General features: G+C 27.9%; 1 protein-coding gene across 1 annotated transcript in view; it reads left to right on the plus strand.

Annotated features, from left to right (window-relative positions):
* Positions 1–14,270, plus strand: part of LOC145833840 (DENN domain-containing protein 5B-like) — a 33,119-nt gene extending 18,849 nt beyond the window's left edge. Inside the window, exons 16-29 of the mRNA XM_082941047.1 lie at positions 354–510; positions 2,810–2,903; positions 3,194–3,292; positions 3,567–3,630; positions 4,132–4,260; positions 4,773–4,894; positions 6,728–6,876; positions 7,107–7,217; positions 7,538–7,680; positions 9,200–9,352; positions 9,929–10,008; positions 10,514–10,607; positions 11,255–11,423; positions 13,763–14,270. Coding sequence (XP_082797173.1) covers positions 354–510; positions 2,810–2,903; positions 3,194–3,292; positions 3,567–3,630; positions 4,132–4,260; positions 4,773–4,894; positions 6,728–6,876; positions 7,107–7,217; positions 7,538–7,680; positions 9,200–9,352; positions 9,929–10,008; positions 10,514–10,607; positions 11,255–11,423; positions 13,763–13,915 — 1,717 coding nt within the window. The 3' untranslated portion in view covers positions 13,916–14,270. The remainder of the gene's footprint in view (positions 1–353; positions 511–2,809; positions 2,904–3,193; positions 3,293–3,566; positions 3,631–4,131; positions 4,261–4,772; positions 4,895–6,727; positions 6,877–7,106; positions 7,218–7,537; positions 7,681–9,199; positions 9,353–9,928; positions 10,009–10,513; positions 10,608–11,254; positions 11,424–13,762) is intronic.
* The last annotated feature ends 5,931 nt before the right edge of the window (positions 14,271–20,201 follow it).

Below are 20,201 nucleotides of genomic sequence, written 5' to 3' on the forward strand. Positions count from 1 at the left end.
TTGAGTAAGATTTAATTGTCAACTGAAGATCTCTTTTAGACCACTAAAGGAGGAAAACATTGTATTGATTTTGAAATATTAAAAGCATATTGTTGATTATTTTTCTACCAACTTATACCTTACCATTTTAATACACCTATTTTTTATTACCAGCCTACTGATATTGCAAGTGAACACGAAGGAAGTATCTTATTTAAACTCTAATATATTATTTATATATATTTATTTTTTACTTGTGATCATCATATTTGGCTCTAGCGTGAAACAATTGTTAAGTAACAAACTTTAACTTTTGTCATAATTGTATATTTATTTGCTTAATTCAATAATTAAACGTTTATATTTCCTACCAGCCTACTGATAGTGCAAGTGAACACCAACGAAGCGCTCGAATGCGGGTGGAAGCTGGACACGTCATCGTCCTGCATTGAGGAGAACACCTGGATCGCCTCGTTGTGCGACGTACTGGAGAGGATATGGGGCCACGGGTTGTACGGGCAACACAGAAAAGTTTGTTTGATAAAGTATTACAGCTTTGTGTCGTTAGAAACGTATAAGATTAATTGACTTTTCATGTATGTTAGGTATGGATTGTATGGCAAACACTGAAAAATTGTTTTTGAAAAGCTTACTTCTTTATATCAACTGCTTGTATATAAAACAGCTTTTTTGTTAAAGTTTGTTATTTTAAACAAACTACAGATATGTATCAACTAGTTGTGTTAAAGCTAGTGATGTACCGGACCCACTCACAATTTCGGGTCCGGTCGGACCCGGATCCGGACTTATTTTTCAAATCAGAATCCGGCCGGATCCGGACTTTTTTTTCAAATTAGAATCCGGCCGGAACCGGACCCGGACTTTTTTTTCAAATTAGAGTCCGGCCGGAACCGGATCCGGACTTTTTTTTCAAATTAGAATCCGGCCGGATCCGGATATTAGACAAAAATGGCAATATCCGGCCGGACCCGGATAGTGAGTCCGGTACATCACTAGAATAAACTAGCCTGAGTCAGAATGAGGTTTTTAAAAACGAAAAAAAAAAGAACTTTAATCTAATAATAAGTAGAACAGCTAGCCACAAGGTTTCCAAATTTAGGTGTTATTTACAATTAAAAATCTGAAATCAAGTTCTTGAACAAAATACACTAGAAAATTACAAAATATTGAAAATTGGATCAGCTCAAACTCATTCAAAGTCTAAAAGAAAACTAGCCTGAGTTTTTATAAAAAACTAAACTAGCCTGAGGCAGTTCAAAATTTTCTAAAATTCCCAAAAATTTTCAAACTAGCAGGGTTGCCACTGTTTAAGTCAATAAAACTAGCTAGAGTGAGTATAAACAAGCCTGAGTCAGAATGAGGTTTTTTAAAACTTAAAAAAATACTTTAATCTAATAATCAGTAGAACAGCTAGCAAAGGTTGACAATTTGGTAGTAAAGTTGTGGACTGATTGTGGTGCACTTAACTTATTAGTACTACCCATCATAATTAAATCCTACCTTATTTAATCTAACAAATACTCAATTCTAACTGAGACTACTTTCTATAATCAGACACAACAGTTTTGAGTGATGAACCTTTTATATAAAACACAACAAGAAATACTAGCATATACAAAATTATTAATTACTTTGGTAACACTTTAAAAACTGGAAGCTATTTAAATCTATATCAAAAGACTTAAAACAAAAAACTAAAAATTAAATAAAACTTTTAGTAAACAAGAAACTGTAAAATTTTTAATAAACTATTAGACTAAAAACCTGGCTTAAATATTTAAACAATTAAACTCCTGTTGAAATATTCACTTTTAAAACAAAACACTACTTACAATAAGCATTCACAAAAACGTTCAAGATATTTTGTTGCTTCAAGCTACACACCAAACTAACTAACTGCTTACATATAAATAGCCTGTTTCATGTTCTGATGTTTTGTTGCATCAGTATTTAGTTTGAAACATTTCGTCATATGATTCTCATTGGCTCGTACATTCAACCGTATTAATTCTAAATATTCTCTGAGCTCAACTTTAAACAATAAATAATGCAAGTATTCATTCCAAAGTTTTCAATTTTACAACATACGTAAAGAGTTGCATTTCATGAAATGTTTATTTCATAGTTTAAATGTAAACAAATGTAAATTAGTCACGTGTACAAAATGAGCCAATCACGGTAGGTGTTTAATTTTAACTGACGAAAATGACTCTTAACAATTTACACAGGGTTTGATTTTGAAAAAATACTTTTCAGTATGCTCTTTTTTACTAACTAGATCCGGGTCCGGCCGGATCTCTGTTAGGATCCGGCCGGAACCGGATCCGAACTTTTTTTTCAAATTAGAATCTGGCCGGATCCGGATATCAGACAAAAATGGCAATATCCTGCCGGACCAGGATAGTGAGTCCGGTACATCACTAATTAAAGCTAATATGTATACTGTTTATTTTTACATATATAACTGTTTTTAAATAAACAATTTCGTTTGTGATTGTAAACGTTTTAAATATTGGTTGTTTACCAAAATTTTGTTAAGAAAAGTTCCAATTGAACAATAAGTGTGATATTATTTTGGTCGAACACAAAAACAACGATTTTGAAACTACCAAATGTTTTAACTACTTTTAAATTTTTTGTTACTTTTAACTCTATATACCAACTATATGTACATATATGTGTAAAGTTGTATTTTACAATGGATCATGTATTTTCTACTTATGCAGTAATTTTGAGTTTAAAACTCCATAATAACTAAAGAAGTTGATAACAAGTCAATTATTTTTTTTTAATTATAATACTTTAACAGGGAAAGTCTGCTTTGTGGTGTCATATGAGCGCATTTTATTCAAAAACGATAAAAATAACCGGACATGAAAGCAACACTTATCCACATATGAGCGGTTAGTTATTTCTTTTATTTATTACATATAAACAGTGTGTATTTTTTTTCCGTTTGTTTAATATAATATCACAAGTATAATTTTGATGTTTTATTAAAAGAGAAAAGAACAAGAACATGAAAGCTGTTTGTTAATCAAGAAAATTATGTGACTAAATTAAAAGAGCTTTTAAATGTTTTGACTTAAATTAAATAAAAAGACGAACTTATAAGCTTGAAGAAAAAAGCAAACACATTTATGTTTTTGTTTGTTGCTTGAAAACATGTAGTCAACATTAAACTAATTTACAGGCGCAAACACGCCACCAAGTGAGAAAAGCGTTACAATCCAATCAGATTACAGATCGCTCCCGAGATCATTCCTGAGTGCCACGAAGAAAAACTCCCCTGGTTAGACAATTTAAATTTTAAATTTTATAAATGTTGATCGAATGCACTATCAAAAGTTAATTTATATAAAAGATTATGAGATGTTGATTGAATTTACTGTTATAGATAATTTTCAGTTTCTTTATGATTTTTTTTTGAAAAATATACAAATTCCTCTTTTTTTAAGCTGCTTGTAGTAGATTGATATTTAGGAAATAAAATTTATAAAAATTTGTAAAAGATTTAAATGGTAACGATTATGGTATTAGATTTTCTTGATGTAATAACTTTTTAGATGTCAGCCCTGTGAGGAGACCAAGTCTAAACAATGCAGAAATAGTTTTACAATCCAGCATAAAGTAAGTCAAAATTTATTAACAATATTCATCAACTTCTGTTGCATACTTGTCAACTTAAATTTTAATCGCTATTAACATACAACGTTTCACACCTAAAAATTTCAGCTTGTATGTTTTTGTCTCGTTATGTAAGAAGTGTTTAAATATATGTGCGCTAAGTAATTTAAAAACTTGTGCAGTTTTACAAAATAAAATTTATCAATTTATGTTGCATACTTGTAAAGGATCGTTGTAATTTTTTTGTAATGTACATACGACAGTGTAGACTGAAAATAAAATCAGTTTGTATGTTTCTATTTAGTTCTTTAAGAAACGTTTAAAGATATGTTTAGTTGCTTTGTTTTAAAACTTTTTTATAAATAGATCAGTATTCACTGGGTACTTTAAATCTAACAAAAGTATAGCGTTCGCGTTTTACAAATATACTATCATACAATTGTTGTTGATATGACATCATACAATTGTTATTATGACGTCATACAATTGTTATTATTACGACAGGCGGATAATACAGATGGTGGATGTTAGCACGGACGTGGGCAAGAGCAGAGCGTGGATAAGACTCGCGCTGGAGAGGAGGCAGCTTCACAACTACTTGCACACGCTACTCTCGCACGGAGACCTTTTGAAGTGAGTCACGTTGTTGCAACTTGATATACGTGTTCCAGTTTGTTGTACGTTAAACCGGGGTTTTACAAAGTTAGGCTGTCAGGGGGCAACAGTAAGTTGGAAGTTGAACAAGTAAATAAACAGTAAAAGGGAGATATTTATTAAAATGAAGATATTTTTTAAAGCCTGTGTTAAGTGGGCGATTATGAGTTTGGGAACCCCTGTCTTTAATTTTTGCATTCATTTGCCAATGCAAACATTGTGTTTAATATACAAATATTAAAAATTACAGCTTTTTTTTTTGAATTTTATAATCTGTGCCTCAAAGTAAATTATATATTTTCATCTCAATCGTTAGAAAAACGTTTTTTACACCAAAGTTATCTTCATAATTAAAAAAAAATTTACTCCAAAATGTGCTTTACGACCAAAAATAGAACATAATATACTGCGAAGCTTGCTTTATGACAAAATAAAAATTGATAATAGTTTGCAGTAAAATGCACTTTATAGTAAATAACAAAAATTTACAGCAAAATGTACAAGAAGTATTCGCTTTTGCAATGCGACGAACAAAGGGAGCAGTTCCTCAAATTTCTGGAAATATTAAAAACTGCTCAGTTCAACTCGTTCACCAACTCGTTTCCTAAAAGTGGTAAGTTTAAAAAAGTTTGTACATAAGTTTGAAATAGTAAAGTTTAGAGCTGTTTTTAGAATGTTTTTCTGATAAGTTCAGTTAATTTTCAAGTTTGCTACTACGTATATATGCAAATACAAATACATAATATTATTTTCAAGCATATAAACAATATAAGTTATTGTTAATTTTTAATAATACTGGTTTTCAATGGATATTTTTTAGAACAAGGTATTAATTTTAAATGCATTGGCAACAACACAAATCAATAGAAATCGAATTACAGTAGAGTCACGATAAAGCATGACCTTGTAAATTTTTTTATGTAACAAGAAAATTTACGTGATATTATTAATCTGGTGGAAAAAAGTTTTTTTTTTTTTACTTTGAACACGTATAGACAACGAAACATTTTTGCATGGTCAAATATATAAAGTCCTCTAAAAAAAGTTGTGTATTTTTTAAAAGGCTTATCATGGTAAATTTTCATGTATAAAAAAAATCATATAAAATAAAATTATTTCTCTTTAAGTATTACTACAAAAATTCTACACGACCTGTCTACATGAAAGTAACGGTAGTAGTTGAGTTATGTTTATTTTTAGTCAAACTATGTAAAAGATTAATTTGAATTTCAATCACGTAATAAAATTAAACATTCTTGTTAAATCTTGCTCATGTACACTTGCTTATCATTTAAAAACTACTCGCCATAGCTTTGTTGTACTGTTTTTATTTAAGTTTTACATATTAAAATAAGAGTCTTAATTATAAATTTTAATAATAATTAACTTAACATCTTTAGCAAAATCTGAAATAGATATAAGAATTTAAATTTACTGTTGTGATGACATTTTAGTACTCTTGACACATAGATTTTATCCATAGAACTTTGAAATGATACTCTTCAATGATTCGCGAATTTCGTACAACGCCTATGTCAAATACTTACGTCATCAAAATAAAATAGAACAAGTAACTTCATGAAATATTATATAAACCCTTAGGTGCCAAAAAACCTTGAATTTGACAGTTCAGGCTAAAAACCTGGAATTTGAGAAATTTTGAAAAAAACCTGAAATTTTTAATATATTAAAAATTAGAATTTCGATTCGACACAAAAAATCTATCGTACAAACAAAAAGTATTCGTCATCATCAAATATTTTATTATTAAAAAACACCTTTTAAGTAGCTTTACAGCATATTTTTAATGTTTTTATAGTATTTAACACAGTTTCCTACCTTAAGCTTTAAACTAAAAATATACCCGAAAATGTGTACTTTAAAAAACCTGGAGGAAGTTTTGAAAACCTGGGGAAAATTTGCAGAAAAAGTTTGGCAACCCTGGTTATTACAGTACTGCCGTTATTCAGATTCTCTCCCACCCAAAGTTTTCCAATTTTAAACAGTTTTCTACTAGCTGTGATTTACTCAAAACGTTGATAGAATATCGTTCCCTTGAGTACCATTTTGGATATCAGAAGACAATAAATGTTTAAATTTTAGAAAATTGAATGGGATTGGCGATTTTTCAGTTACTGCCAATTAGTCGAAAATAAAATTGAACTTTAGATATCCTGATGTATATTATGGCTTTATAATATAACGTATATTATTATTTATTATATATAAAAACATAACTTGTTAGTAACAACTAGAGTTATAGATTTTCTATTTAATAAGTTAAGTATTTTTTAACTTTTATGTTTTTGATTTGGTCATTGTGTGATGTGTTAAATTCAGTTAACATGATTTACATTTTTTTATTAATTTAGTAAATCCATTTAGTTTAGAATTTTTGTTTACACTTACATAACCCCTTTATTTGTAATAATTAATTTTTTTACAGAAATAGAGTACAGATGTGAGATTTTCACTTCTGGCAAGCTGCTCACTAGCGGGGGCACCACGGCTAATTGTTACGTCATAATACACGGGGAAAACATGGACACCGAAAGTATTGAAATACCTAAGGGCTCACTAGATTTCACATTCAAGGTATATTCAGTAAATTTTTGATTAACTCAAATTTAAACAATGTGTTCTTTAATATCAAAGTTTGTTCTAAAGAAAAATTTATTTTATGGTGTTTAAACTTGTTAGTTTATAAGTACTTGTTTTTCTTTTTTTTTAATCTAAGTGTTTAATAAAGATTTTTTTATCGCACCTGAGTTTTTTGAAATATAATTTTTAACAGTACATATTTTTAAACAAATTTTTTCCTACAGCACCAGAACCTGGGCTTGATAACCTCGCTCACAATTGGTCACGACAACAACGGTGTTTTCCCTAACTGGAGAATCGACAACGTTGTGATCACCAACCAAGTCACGGGGCAGGTTAGAATGCATTTGTGTTTAATTGACAATAGTAAACTTTGAAAAATTTTTAATGTTTGCTGTGTTATAATCTTTACGCTTTTTTTAATTTTAATAATTTTCTAAAATAAGCATTAAGTTTTATATGTATGCATAACGGTATATTACTAATGTTAAGTTAATACTCAAATAAGAGTGAAAATAAATATCTTTTTATATATACTTTGGCTTATTTATTATTTTACTAACTGATTGAGTATCTTTTCTGTTTAACAGAATAGTGAAACAATGTTACAGAAAAAACAGCATTAATTAAATAAATGTTTATACGCCCGTTTCAGGCTTACAAGTTTCCATGCCAACGGTCGCTAGGCAGGTCTTCCGACGACGGAAGCCTCGAGAGGTTGCTGGTTGCCAACAGAAACCACCAGATTGCGTCATGCGATGACGTAACAATACCGCAGATTCACGAGACCATCGGCAGGTATGAAGTCATAATGAACCAACTTGCATGCATTAGTCGGTGTGTAGATTGGTTTTTTTTTTTAAGTTATTTAATGTACTTTTTAGATATACAAATAGTTTTTATTTTTATAATTGGTTAAATAGTAGTACGATGAATTGAATTTTTTTTATCAAATAATAACTTTTTTTTTGAGTTCATTATAAAATTATTTTATAAAAAAACATTTAATCTTATAATAGCTTTGATTTGGCTTAAATTAAGATTTAGGTTTTTGATTTTCACAAAAATAAATTTGCACATTTTATAAATATTTAGACGTGCTTATATTCCTGCAGCCAATTAGAGTAGATCTGAAGTGAGAAATTTGCATGTTTAAATGTAAAATGTTACAACATAACTCATTTATCTGTAGATTGCTAGTTTTTGTATATATTGTTTTTTTAGCAGACTTATAACTTTTTATAAGTGTTTATTTTTCGTTTTTTAGTTTCTAAAGCTAAAGGACTTTATGCTTATAAACATTGAAATATATATTTTTTTATGTTTTTTTAATTAGTGCAACTTTATAGCTACGGTTTTAGTTTTGAAAACAAGAACCAAATGTAGTTGTCATTATATCGAACAAAAAAATTATCAAAGTTTTAATCATACTACTAAAAGTCTATTGATAATCATACTACTGAAGAGTTGTTTTCCTATATATCTGTTAGGTGTATAATACATAGATAAGTTTAAAAAAATACTCACTTATCTGTTAGTAAGCACCATATGGTTATATAAGTGTTAATTTAAATTGTTAAATATTTGGATGATATAAAAAACTATTTTCGATCTATAAACAGTTTGGCAATTTGTTTTTAGGTTAATTAAAAACTTTATGAAGTTTTTATTCGATCAATGATTAGCTTTATAACTTATTTTTTAGGTTATAAAACGTACTTGTTATTTTTTTAGCCAAATATTAGATGACTAAACAGTATTTTAGATAAGTCAGTAACTTTATATGTTAACACAAATTCAGAAATTTAAATTTTAAATACGAATTAAATAGTTTTATATGTAAAACAGATCAGCAACTTATTTTCAGATCTGTAAAAAAAACCTAATAATGCTTACTTGATGATCGGTAAAACACTGATTTTTATTTTTAGGATGTGCTTAAAGCCTCATTATTTAATCTGGCTTTTTTAAATGACCTAAAAACTAATTAAGAAATATGCATAAAACATACTATAACTCAACAAAAGTTTATTTAATTTAGACTGAATAATTACCAATATTCTATAGTTTCATAACAATCGGATTTAACAATAAGTATTTCATCTATACCTATAGCAATTATTTTTATTTTTAATGAACACATGTGAGTACCTACTTTAGCTTCTATTCTTACCTTACAGTATTTATTTTCTCAGAGCTCAGTTGAAGTGTGTTGACTAGTTTAACACACAGAAACATATGTCAATGTAATATTGTTTTTATAAAAACACATTATAACGTTTTACACATACTTTGAAAGTTCTTGTTGTTTCCACAGGTCAGTGAACAACCTGATCACCTACCTGAAGCAGCACCAGCCGAACGTGAACTCGTCATCGTACAACTACACGAAGCTGTTAGCAGGAGGGTTGGTGTCGGCGCTGATGGTGGCCTTCAACCACGGCATCAGGAAGAGCAAGGCTTCGTTCGTGTGAGTATCAAATTATTACAGTTTATTATTTACTTAATGTTAAAAAAGTTTAGAAAGTGAGTTTCCAACATGTTTTATACTCGCAAAAAAAGATTATTGTTTTTGTTGAACGATTTTTGTGTTGGGTGTTTTTAAGGTTTCATTCGAATTAGAATTTAATCGCTTATGTTTTATTTTTTACTTAATATTAGAAAGCGATGGGTAGTTAACGTTTTTGTTTAATAGTTTGTATATAGGATATTATTAAGGCTTCTATTTTGTTAGTTTAAAGTTTTAATAGTTACAATTTTACACATAAATTAAAGCGATTGTTTAGTATCTGGTAGTCGTTACTTTGAAAACTTACTTTAAGCTAAATTTTTTATAGCAATATTTAAACTTCACTATGATAAATTTTGTGCCAACTTTATTCACGAGTAAAGACTTCTTCTTGTAGTTTTAAATTGGTTTTGGTAGAAAACAAATAACTATAGACTTAAATTTTAAAGTATTAATAAAAACAGGAATACCTGTCTAATAAAATAAACATTCAGCAATTAAAACAGTGTTTTCTTAAATTGTCATGATAACATACAGGAAAAGAAAACTATTTAGTTGGGATCAGTTAGCCAAAATAAAAGACGATTCTATCGACTACATCTCAGAAGTTAACAGTGGTCTGTTTGAATTATTAACTCTTTTTGTCTTTGTATTTAAAATGTTATTTAGTTTTTAAGACATTTTATTCTATCTTTTTGTTTTGTTTGAGTCTGTAAAAAACTTAAAAGGTCTGTAAAAACTTTAAAATATTTTTTCTTAAAGTATGTTTTTTATTAGAAAGCAAAAATAAAGCACATTTAATAATACAAAATTGATTTTACGTAACTTAATTTAATACATTGCTTTTTTTATCAACTGTGGCAATGACTGTTGCCAAGCTTTCGAAAAATGATAAAGTATCATAAAACATTAAAATAATAATCAGGTAAGAAAACAGAGTATTGTTAAAATTTAAATCAGGAAAAAATAAAATATTGTTTTACTTAAAGTTTATTTTTTATTAGAAAACTAAAAACAATAACAATTTAATTTAATGCATTAATTTTGTAAGTTAGAATATGGTTTTCAATATATCCAGTTTCCTAAAAATTTATAGAGTATCATAAAACATTATATGATCAGGTAAGAAGGCAAGCATGCTGAACGGAAGCTCAAGAGTTGAAGGATTTTTATCTGGAGAGGATGATTCCGTCTGGTGTAAAAGATCGGAGGCGAGGTTAGTAAAATAACTAATTAAAAATTGTAAATATCTAGGTTGATAATTTGAAACGTTTATTTTAATCTGGTTGTTAGTTAAACAACTGTTTACTAAATGATTAGAAACATTCACTGAATTGCGTTTGTGTTATGTTGACTTTGCCATGCATTCCATTAAAGATTAGTATTTAGTTTTGTTTGCGATGATGTTTGTTAATTAAACGGCGTTATTGTTTTCCCCGCATATTGTAAATGATTGATGCAGCTAAGCTGTTGTTTGTTTAAAACTTTCAAAATAAGCTTTATTAACCCTTGAGAAGAACCTGTAAAATACTTTCATGGTGTGTTTGATAGGCTTTTTTAACATTTTGGCACAAAAAATCAGCTTCAGCTTAAACATGTGTATTTTTAGCAGTAACAAATTACTCGTGCGTATCGTATTCAAATATAGTAGGTAGAGTTAAATTTTTGAAAATAAAGTTAAATGCTAAATTTTTAGTGATCTACCGAATCCAATATTCGGATTTGGCCAAATCCTAATTTCTAAATAAGACTCGGATCCGGCTGAATCCCAATTTCTAAATAAGATTCGGATTCGGTAGACCACTACTAGAGTTCATTCCAATTTTCATTTAAACTTTACCCACAATTTCACGCAACTCACAGCATAATGAAGGAGCGCGAGTCGCTGCAGAGGCTCATGGAGGTTTACCACGTGATCGGATCGAGCAAGCCCCACATCGGCAAGGACGAGATGATGAGGCTGCTGCTGACCGTTTGCTTGCACGAGCACTCCATCTGCAACTGGCTGCCCGCCATGTCCCTGATCGCAAAGGTACGATTTGATTGGTAATAATTTGTAAAAGTTGTTGTTAAATTAGTTTTAATGTCCTATTTGTTGACTTGTATTTTGTTCGCACAAGTTTGATTAGTTGTTTATTGTTTTTAAAAAGTTTTAAATTTAGTTTGAAACAAGTTTTATTTAAACATAGCATATGTTTTAAAAACGGAATTTCAGGAAAACTAGGTTGTTTTTAAGTTTTAAGGTATTTATTATATTATATTTATTTATAAGGTAGTAATTAAATATTTATTGGCTAAAATATTTCATTGTTGTATATATTGATAAAATGTTTTTATTAGCAAACTGGTAGAGACAACCATGTAACTATATTGTCAATTTATTAGAATTTTGATTATTCATTTATCAGGTATGATTATTTGTTTACTAAAATAAGTTAATTTTATTGCTGTATGTTTAGTGTAAATATGATATTTTAATGAAAACCAATAGTCAGTAAAAGTCTAATATTGGTAAGAATAAATATGTGATTATTGTAAATTTCTTTCATTTTTTGGTATGTAATTTAAGTTATTAATATATTAAGAACAAGCTAAAAATTCCTTACTATGATTTTGTACCTCATTGGCAAACTCTGTTTTAGACCATTATCTGTATAAAACTTATTTTTAAAAAAATTCGGTGCTTTATTAAACATAGCATCTGTTTTTAAAAAGGACTTTCAGAAAAATTAGATTGTGTTTATATTTTAAGGCTAGTAGTTTTTTAAACTGAGTATCTATACATCAGTAGTATCAAAGTATACCTAAAAATATATTCAAATTAAATCAAATGTTTTATTCGTGATGTATGTTTAAAACTTCGTGTAATTTTTTGGCTGATAACTCTTAACAAAACTAAATATAATGTTTTCTTTTGTTTACTTGTAAGTTTTGTAGATCAAGTGTTTATTTTATAAGGTAATTGTTTGTAAAATAAAAGTAGGTTTAGAGTGTAATTTAAAAAAATTTATATCGTTTAGTAATACTAAAAAAAATGCTTAACTGAAGAATTAAAAAAAAAATAGTTTAGTGCTGTAATCAAAAAATATATAATGTTTATATTTACATACAGTTTTGTAATCAAACCTTGTAAATATTTGTGTAGTCAATTTTATTGTTAAATGAGTTTTAAATTATCAAAGGCATGTAGTAAAGGCTACATTTTAAATATCTGTTTTTCTTTTGATATACTGTAAACAATTTACTTTGTTTTAATGTAAATATGAGTTTGTATTTTTATAAAAGTTATTACCTCATTGTTGATCTATTTAAAATAGTTTTGATAACTTTTATGATTTAAGTTTTAGTGTTTCAATGTTAATAGTAGTAATATTTTATTATCATATAATTACTAGTTTCAAAAAAATGCTTTTGGGACCATATCTCAAAAAGTAATATATATTTGAAAGAAACAGAAAAATTGGTTGTAGATCTAATTAATAAGTTTATGAAAGCAAAAATTTACTGAAAATAGTTACTTAAAAAGAATTTTTAAACTACTAAAGACTACTATATTTTAAAACTAATATTAGCCATGTCTCAAAAAATGTTTCTAAAAAAATTATTAAGAAAAAAATTGTCTGTAGGTATTAGCTATACCTAAACATGTATTTTTTATTTTTCTCGAGTATAGTTTACTTTTTGTTGTTTGGCCCTTAAAAAAAATTAAGAGTTTAAATTGTCGTGCACCCATCTAAAAAATACAGTAAGTGTTGTCAAAAACTAAAATTTATAAAAAAACATAATTAACCTAGAGAGGCTTTTGTAGTAGTTGTACGTGCCGAAATAAAGTTTTAAATGAATAGCTATTATCTAATAATTCGGATATTTGGTTTAAACCTACTGTGGTCAGCCTCTTCAGTTTATAGTAACCAAACAATTGAATCTGTTTGTACCGGCAATATTAATAAGAAGAAATACTGTGTTGAAATGCATTTGATTAATTTCTTAAACAATGAAATGCATTTGCAATACTTATAACAAAATTCATTAGTAAATCTAGACTACTTTTAAAAAGATCACTGTATTTTAAACTAGACAAAAAGTATATTACTAAGAGTTTTTTTTTAGTTGTGTACTTGGTTTTTAGATTTTTTTTTGTTTGCTTGATATATAAAAAGTATATCAAAACTATTTTAAATATAAGCGTGTCTCGATATCCACTTATATATAAACAGTTGTAGAATTTAGAAACTGTATTAAAACAAATTAAAATGATTCAATTTAAAAAAGCAATATCAAGACAACTAACTGTAAATATATTTCATTCAAACACGACATTAAAAATTGTTTAATTTAATCTATTTTATTTATTTATATTTATTATTACAGCAACCTGACTCGATATACAATGCAAACGCATTCATGCGGAGCTGGCAGGCGGTGGATTTTCTGCGCCACATTTTGTCCATGTTCGAGTTTCACGACATTCCGCTGAGTGGCGTCATGAGCAGGGGCTTGAAAAAGCAACTCAGGCTCCATTGAGTGTTGATCTCTTGAAAATATTGTTTTTGTTGGTTTTAAGTTTCAGTTTTAAAGTGATTTTTTTTCTATGTACCAAGTTTTAAGGCTTTTTTTTTAAACTTATAATTTAGTTTTAAATGTTTCAAAACAATGACTTATGTTTAAAACATTGTGTTCAAAAATTTAGAGACCGTTTTTTTTTTTCTTTTAACTTAAAATTTGAAGGAGTTGATTTTAATGTACCAGGTTTTTAGACACTTTTTATATAATGTTTTCGAACTTATATTTTAGCTTTGAGTATTTTAGATGCTTTTTAAAGTTTTACTAACATTTGAATTTTGTTCCAAAGTTTTAACTTTTTAGGACCGTTTTTATTTCGACTGAACTTTTATTTTCACAATTTTTGAAAACAAATCAAGTTTAATTTTTTTTAGAATTTGTTTTTTTGTTTTGAAACTTTAATTCAAGTATCTTTAAAACTTAAAGCTTCCTTTATTTAAGTTCGTTTTTCAAAAGTTACACTAGTTTTTATTAAACACTGTTATAAAGCTTTCGTTCTATTAATGAGTACAGTTTTAAGATTTCTTTTTCAGTTTCAACTAAATATTATAAAACTTCGTACTAAATATTACTTCTGCCCGAACAAAAGTTTTATCTTGTAGCAGTAGAATTACACTTTTTTTCTTGAATACCTCTTTTTTTTTTTTGAATATTTTGAAAAGTTGAAAAGCATAAAATTTAAGTTTTGTTCTAATTTCTTCACACGTTAAAAGATAGTACATCAAATTTTACAATTTTTTTTTCTAATTGTGAACAAATTTCTACACTTCCAAACTGCCTAGGTACTTCTTTATATATGAACATATTTTGCTGCCTTTCTACTAAAAATATTTGAACTTTTTTGCCAACATTTTTGTTCGCTGACCATTACAGTTTTGATATTTAGCTTTTTATATTTTTAAAGCAAATTTATTATTTTGTCTTCACACAGTCGTTTTACTAATTGTGTTTATAATAAACTTGTTTCAAAAAAAGTTTTATCTGATTATGAGTATAATAAGTAAACCAATGACTTATTTAAGATACTAAAACATTTTGTTTTTTGTTCATCAAGTAGTTTAAGAATTTCTAAAGCGTTAAATATGTAGATTTTTTTAATTGGTATAAAGTTAGTTTCATAAAACAGGGTTGCCAAAAAACCACCGATCCTGGAAAAACCTAGAACTTGACAATTTAGATAAAAAAACCTGGAAAATGAGAAATTAAAAACAAAAACCTGGAATTTTGAAGAAAAATCGCTAAAAAACTTAAAGAACCTAGAATTTCAAACTATTTTTACGTGTTAAGTAACGAAATTACGATAAGGTACAAAAAATCTATCCTAAAGTCAAAAATAAACTGTATCATTTAAAAGTTTTTCCATTAAAAAAACACTTAAAGCAGCTTTACAGTATATTTTCCATTATGTTATAGTATTTAAGAAAGTTTTTGTTACCCTAAGTTTTATTCTATACTAAAAATGAAACAAATTTTTTTTCTTTCAATCTGGACGAAATTTAGAAAACCTAAAAAGAAATTTACAAAAAAGTTATTAGCCACCCTGATAAAAGTTCTACTAGCTAGCATTCTTTCTTTAAAAGTTAATACGGTGAATCGGTGATACATTATTTTAAACATTGACGCAACAATATTAGAACTTAATCTATAAAGCAGTTATTTTCTTTTTTAAATCAAACAAAAACAACTGAAGATTTAAAGATATTATGTACATCGATTAAAGTTTTAATAACTTTTTGATAAACTTGACTGTATAAGTACTGTGTGTTGTTGAACATAAAAAAATACGTCTCGCAGTGAAAAAGTAGTCAAATTAAATATAATACCGTGGTATTTAAACCAGAAACGAAAAAATAACTATGTTTTATTACTACAACTTTCTAACTCAAAATTATTCGAATCTTTTTGAAAAACTTTTAACTAGGCTATTCACTCAGTTTTATCTTATTAGATCATAAGGTTAGGAAAATGCTTTTTATTCCCAAAAAAAATTAACTTATTTGTTTAAATCTGTATAAAGTAAACTGTTTATGTTTCAACAAAAATATCTTTAGCGATAATTAGTTTTATTTAGTTAGTATCAAAAAGTAAAAAAGAACACCTTTTTGAGTTTCAAGTTATTTGTGGTCTTGTTGTAATAAAACAGTTTAAAAAAAAACAATAATTTGTTACTACAGTATAATTGAAAACTTAATTTATAAATAAGTTGTGTTTATTTATTAAATACTGTCAAAATATTTAATAGTTAGTAAAGTAGTTAGTCAGGTATTAAAAGGTTGCGGATTTTATTTTAACTTATTAATTAAACAAGTTTAAACTAATGTTTCAAAAAGTTTTTTTCTACATACTGTTTAGCAATTCTTAACATGAGCTAGAAAAGTATTATAACTTAAAATATTGTATAGTAAGTGTTAGTATTCTGCCGAATGACCGACGTACTTTCCAATATTACTAACCTCAGTTGACTCTAAAAACACATTTACTTAAAAAAACGACTGTAAAATTTTTTCTGTTATCAACAAACGGTGTGAACTTTTTATAAACTCTACATTAAAAATCTAGGCTCGATATAACAGTATTGACTATCTTTGACTTTATTAAAAAAAATTAAAATCTGAAATTAGTTTCTTTATCATTGTAACTCTGATACAACACTGATGAAAACTATAGAAATGATTTTTTATTGAGAATAAACCGTTTGATTTAATAGAATATTGCAAAAAATTAACAGACTAGATGTTTAAATATTTTAATTCGAGCATTCTAACACTTAATTAGATAACACTGTTAATAAATTAACAGACTATATGTTTAATTTTTTTATTTTAAAATACACTTACTTATATAATATTGATAACAAGTTAACAGTTAAAATATTTAAAACTTATATATTGTTTTGTTAGTAATAACAGAGTGGTACAATTAGTTTGCATATCACATGTTTGAAAATTTTTATAGTAGCAAATAAATCATGCACACAAAAACTCGTTTTAATTTTTATTACATAATCGAACACTGGTCGCTCGGAGGATGCGACTCATTTGTGATGTGAATTCTCGTTGATTTTCTGTTAATAAATATTTTTGTTGAGTTTTTATAAGTTTCAATAATGGTGTTAGTTTACTAAATATGTTAAGAATAAAAAGGAATTAATGTTACTGAAAAATGAGATGATTTAGTATAAAAAGCAAAAAATATTGAAAAGTTTTCTAGGAAACTTATGTTTTTAGCAAGAGATACTGTAAGTAAATGAAACATTTTTATAAAAGTGTTGAAAATTTAAGTTTTATACTGTTATGAATAACTTTCTGTAGGAAAAAAAAAAAAACAAAAGCTGACTTTTTCCCATCAGAAATTTGCTGGGTGTATTCTTGTAACTCGCTGTTGTCGTACTTGTAAACATCGTCATCATTCACAGAGTCGCTTGCTTCATTTTCATCAAGATTGTTGATATTGTGTTCAGAGTTTTCAAAACATTTTATTTTGAACTTTTCTTTGTCGCAGACTTTTTCCTTGACTATTTTCAGCTTCATATCATTGCTGTAAAATCAATACAGCTTATAAAATTTATCTGGGTAAGTGTTTAATTCATTTAGAAAACGTACCTATTTGGTAAACTTTCTTCTGCAGTATTCCTTTCACTTTGCTTTTCACTAATTTCCTTGCTGTTTTCGTCTAAGTTGTTTTTTATGAACTGCTTGATCAGTTCTCTCGACTCATCATAGTTCTCTGCTGAATAGTTCTTCTGTTGCGTGTAGCTCTTATCAAAAGTTTCCAAGCTGTCCGATGGTTTCGGCATATTGCTGTATCATAAAAAATAACATGAGCTTTAAATACTTTTATAAGTTTGTTTCTTAACAAGCTGTAAGGCTTTATGCTAGTAGACACCCTAATTTACCCAAGTCTAATTAACTAATTAACCCAAGTTAAATTTCTATTGACTTATTTTGTTATGTTTATTCTAATTCAATTGAAGTTAAGCTAATGCGAAGCAACGTAGATAAAATAATTAAAATATTTTCTTTTACACCTTTTTAATATATCATCATCTTCGATATCAAGTTTCTGTGATGAAATTTTGTTTAGTCTTTCAATAAAGTCCTTGTTTAATTCTTTAAAACTCTTTCGTTCTGAGCTTTTTTCTAACATAAGTTTGTTTTGCTTACTGTAAAAAAAATAAAATTAATAACGTTGTACACCTTTTTTTTACATGGTAATCGCATATGTTATAATTATAACCGTAAATATGCACTGTAATATTTTTTTCTTCTGAAGTACTCGCTAACACTTTTTCTATCGAAGTAAATAGAACTATATAAACGTTTATTTTTAATTTTATACCCTTCTTGTAGAAAAAAATATTTGGTAACTGTTTTTAAGACAATAAAAATAAAACAAAAAAAAATCAACTTTGACAATGATTGTTTGTCGTTTTTGGACGGCAACTTTTTTGTATCCAAGTAATCTTCAATGATCTTATCGTATTTGTTAATTTTTTCCTGGTTATTACTACCTACTTCTTTGTAATTATCTTGTGATTCGTTTTCACTGGTTTCTGGTTGATCGGTGCTGTTAAATCAGAATTGCTAGTTATGGTTCATTTCAGCAAGGTTTTGATTTTTGTGTTTGAAAATTATTGCATTGTAGTCGTACAATTTCAACGGATAAAGTAGAAAAAGTTTAAGTTTTATATATGACAAAACTAAATACTCTGTCAAGTTTTATTAACTTGTTTATATGTGAGTTATAAAGCCTTGATCAAACTTTATGTCACGTTGAGTTAATAAAATGCTTATCATTTACTATACAGATTCTTTTAACAAAATAATTTAATATATCATACGTAGTACTTAAACGAAACAACAGTAACTATTAATTAGTCTTTGACAAGACATTTAAAGTATCCGTGGTGTACGACTCGGTAACCGAAAGGTTCTTCGTGCACCAGGTCCTAGGACCAAACATTTTGAGCGTTTTTTATCGTTCAACAAACTATAATATCTTAACACTACCATAATTTAAGTAGTAATATACCGTTAAAATGGTTAAACTTCTACTAACAGTTCACCATTAGTATGTTTCATTTTATGTTGTTTGATTTATATGTATGGTAATCGATTTTAAACGAAATTCAGCATTTTAAAATTGAACAAATTTTAAACAGGATTGACCTAAAAATATTACAATCTTTATCAACCTTTTTTTGAGCCTTTTATTTTTTACAGACGATCTACTTTTAGCTCTTTTGTTTCTTTCAGCGTTCACTTTGTGGTGTTTAAAACTTCTTAATTGGTCACTTTTTACTTCTCTTTCATGACTACTGTAATCTTCTGACCCACTTAATTCTAGCCGTTTAGCATCTGATTTTAATTGATTATTATCCACATTTTCACAGTCGTCTTTTGATTTTATGTTCGTATCTTCACACTTGCTGGGTTCTTCCTCTACTATTGATCTTATCGACCTTTAAACAGTAAAATTCAGTAAGTTTGAAAAAATTTTCAATGACAACTATTACTATACTAAAAACACTAACTTTTTTCTGAGTCTTCCATCTTTTATAGACAGCCTGTATCTATTGTTTTTATGTCTTACAGCGTTCTTTTCAGCGTTTTTATGTCTTTCAGCGTTCTTTTCAGCGTTTTTATGTCTTTCAGCGTTCTTTTTATATTGTTTAAAACTTCTTAACTTCTCACTGTCTACTTCGTTAACTCTTTCTTGGCTGCCATAACATTCTGACTCGCTTAAATCTGATTTAAATTGATTATTCTCCACATTTCCACTGCCGTCTTTTGATTCAATGTTCGTATCTTCACAGTTGTTGGCTTCTTTATTTGCTATCGGTTTCACCGACCTTTAAACAGCAAAGTTCAATAAGTATTAAATAATTTATTTCATAAGTTTGAAAACTCCAACCTTTTTCTGAGCCTCTTTTCTTTCGCCTGCCTCAGCCTCTTGTGCCTCTCAGCCTGCATCTTGTGCTGCCTGAAGCTCTTCACGTGCTCGTTGTCCGCTTTGCTCGCCCTGTCCCGGCTGCTCTCCGGCGAGCTGTCTTCCTTCTTCTCAACACACGCTTCGTTGTTGTTTGGTTTTTTGTTGCATTTTTTTTCCGACTCGCTGCTTGAACTGACTCTGTACCTGAAAGTTGGTTTAGAAAGTTTTAGCATATCTTTTTTAATTAACGAATGTAGATATTTTGCTTGTCCTGAGGCTTAAAAAGTCATCTCAGTTTTAATTCAAAAAGCAGTTT

The sequence above is a fragment of the Thalia democratica genome, chromosome 4, assembly GCF_965202585.1.
Source record: "Thalia democratica chromosome 4, ktThaDemo2.hap1.1, whole genome shotgun sequence".
Taxonomy (NCBI): Eukaryota; Metazoa; Chordata; class Thaliacea; order Salpida; family Salpidae; genus Thalia; species Thalia democratica.